This window comes from Palaemon carinicauda, chromosome 6, assembly GCF_036898095.1.
Source record: "Palaemon carinicauda isolate YSFRI2023 chromosome 6, ASM3689809v2, whole genome shotgun sequence".
NCBI classification, from domain to species: domain Eukaryota; kingdom Metazoa; phylum Arthropoda; class Malacostraca; order Decapoda; family Palaemonidae; genus Palaemon; species Palaemon carinicauda.
The window spans coordinates 2,230,126-2,232,269 of record NC_090730.1 but is presented as its reverse complement, the minus strand read 5'-3'; the positions used below and the strand labels follow the sequence as shown (position 1 = coordinate 2,232,269).

General features: G+C 41.6%; 1 protein-coding gene across 1 annotated transcript; it reads right to left on the bottom strand.

Annotated features, from left to right (window-relative positions):
* Window positions 1-685: 685 nt before the first annotated feature.
* On the bottom strand, window positions 686-1,177 carry LOC137642337 (NFX1-type zinc finger-containing protein 1 homolog). The gene has a single exon (XM_068374831.1). The coding sequence runs from the start codon at window positions 1,175-1,177 to the stop codon at window positions 686-688; it is 492 nt and encodes a 163-aa protein (XP_068230932.1).
* Window positions 1,178-2,144: the final 967 nt, after the last annotated feature.

Below are 2,144 nucleotides of genomic sequence, written 5' to 3'. Positions count from 1 at the left end.
AAGCTGGGTAGCAGAGGTAAAAATAGTAAAAATTTAAAGTTTACAAATTATATAACTTTAGGAGATGGTTTAAGCCATGAAAATTTGATAGTTTTTGGAAAGGAATAAGGTTAAACTAATGTTATGTCAAATTGGAACTAAAGGGGCAACGAGGGAACGCCAGGGGTGATTAAATATATTCAGGAGGTAAGATTTCCAATCCATGGAATAGACAGGAAACAGGAAATATAAGATTGTAGTCTTGGAGAACATCATTTTCTTGCTTCAGAGAGAGAGACTCGCCACTGAAGCACATATTGAGAAGAAATGAAAAACTGCTTCCATGAAGTGGAACGAAATCGCTGGGCTATTGGTGATTATTCCTTTAATAAACATGAAAATAAATTGTCAACTCTTGCATAAAGTTTTAAATTTTTCTAGACAGAAGTTGATATTGGTGAAGAAAATGGACGAATATATAAAAAGTTGTCAACAAAGCCACAACTTCGTCTTAAATGTAGTGAGTCATACATAGTATGAATGAAGTAGGAATAAGATCTTACATATATTGAAAGGTGGGCAGACACTATTACCAATTTTGTGGGATAGCAGCCAATCACGTGCATATAACGTCATAGACGACGAAACCATGGGCAAACCATCTAGGCATCAATGCCCATTGTTGAGGCACTGGATAGTCACCTGACTAGGGATAGTACTGCCTGGCACAATACTGACTGCACTCTGGCAGGCATCTGGCACAATACTGACTGCACTCTGGCAGGCATCTGGCACAATACTGACTGCACTCTGCCAGGCATCTGGCACAATACTGACTGCACTCTGGCAGGCATCTGGCACAATACTGACTGCACTCTGCCAGGCATCTGACACAATACTGACTGCACTCTGGCAGGCATCTGACACAATACTGACTGCACTCTGGCAGGCATCTGGCACAATACTGACTGCACTCTGCCAGGCATCTGGCACAATACTGACTGCACTCTGGCAGGCATCTGGCACAATACTGACTGCACTCTGCCAGGCATCTGGCACAATACTGACTGCACTCTGGCAGGCATCTGGCACAATACTGACTGCACTCTGCCAGGCATCTGGCACAATACTGACTGCACTCTGCCAGGCATCTGGCACAATACTGACTGCACTCTGCAAGGCATCTGGCACAAGTCATGTTCGCCTGCCTGTGCCTACTGCCTGGCTTGGTGTTTGATCTGGTAACACTGTTTCAGAGTGCCCACCCAGCATTTGCCCTTCGTGTGGAAGGGCCTTAAGACTTGATAAATGGGGTTAGAGGAAGAAGATGCAAGGACTAGAAATAGATGGAGAGAGTTAACTTGATTGGCTGACTTACCATACAGTGGTAATGAACAAATAGAATTAGCTCACAGATTAAGGCAAGCTTGCTTTGCATTCTACAACTGGGTCAGATGAAAGTGACCAATTTGAAGACTACTAGCTTTGCTTTTGTTTTTGAACACCACTACAATAAAATTGGAGGTTTCAGCCTATCAGATTCATTATCCCCAAAAACCTACGATATACGATGGAATAAGCTAACGATCTTTTTTTTTTCAGAATGACCACTGATGACTGAGCTGTATAGGAATGATCATTAAATCATTACAAATTTACATATTTTTAAACAACTAAAGCATATTGTGTGCAAGGTCTATAGAATTAGAGGTTTCCTCATCCCTGGTCCAAAAATTGACATTTCTGCGCAGGTGGATTTCGTGACGTCACGACCTCCAAACGGACGAGTGCTACCTACAGTTAAAGTAAACAGGTCTTGGTTATCGATCTAATTCTTGAAAGTGGTTGTAAAAATTTTAACAATATTCAATTAACAACATGCCCAATAACTGCTGGGATTGGATGCTTCTCAACCAGGACGAAAAATTCAGATCTTATATTTCATTCATTTCCAAAGGACAGTGAAACTAGGAGAAAATGGGTGCACCTCTGCAAACGGGGAGATCATATAAATGTTAGGAATGCCCTGATATGTAGCCGGCACTTTGAAGCGGGTATCTATGAAAGGAATTTGATGTACGAATTATTAGACAGATTAAATCGAGATGGATTAGAGTACTTCTTTGGTTGCATACGATAGATGGGTGCATGTTTCAGCATCCCTC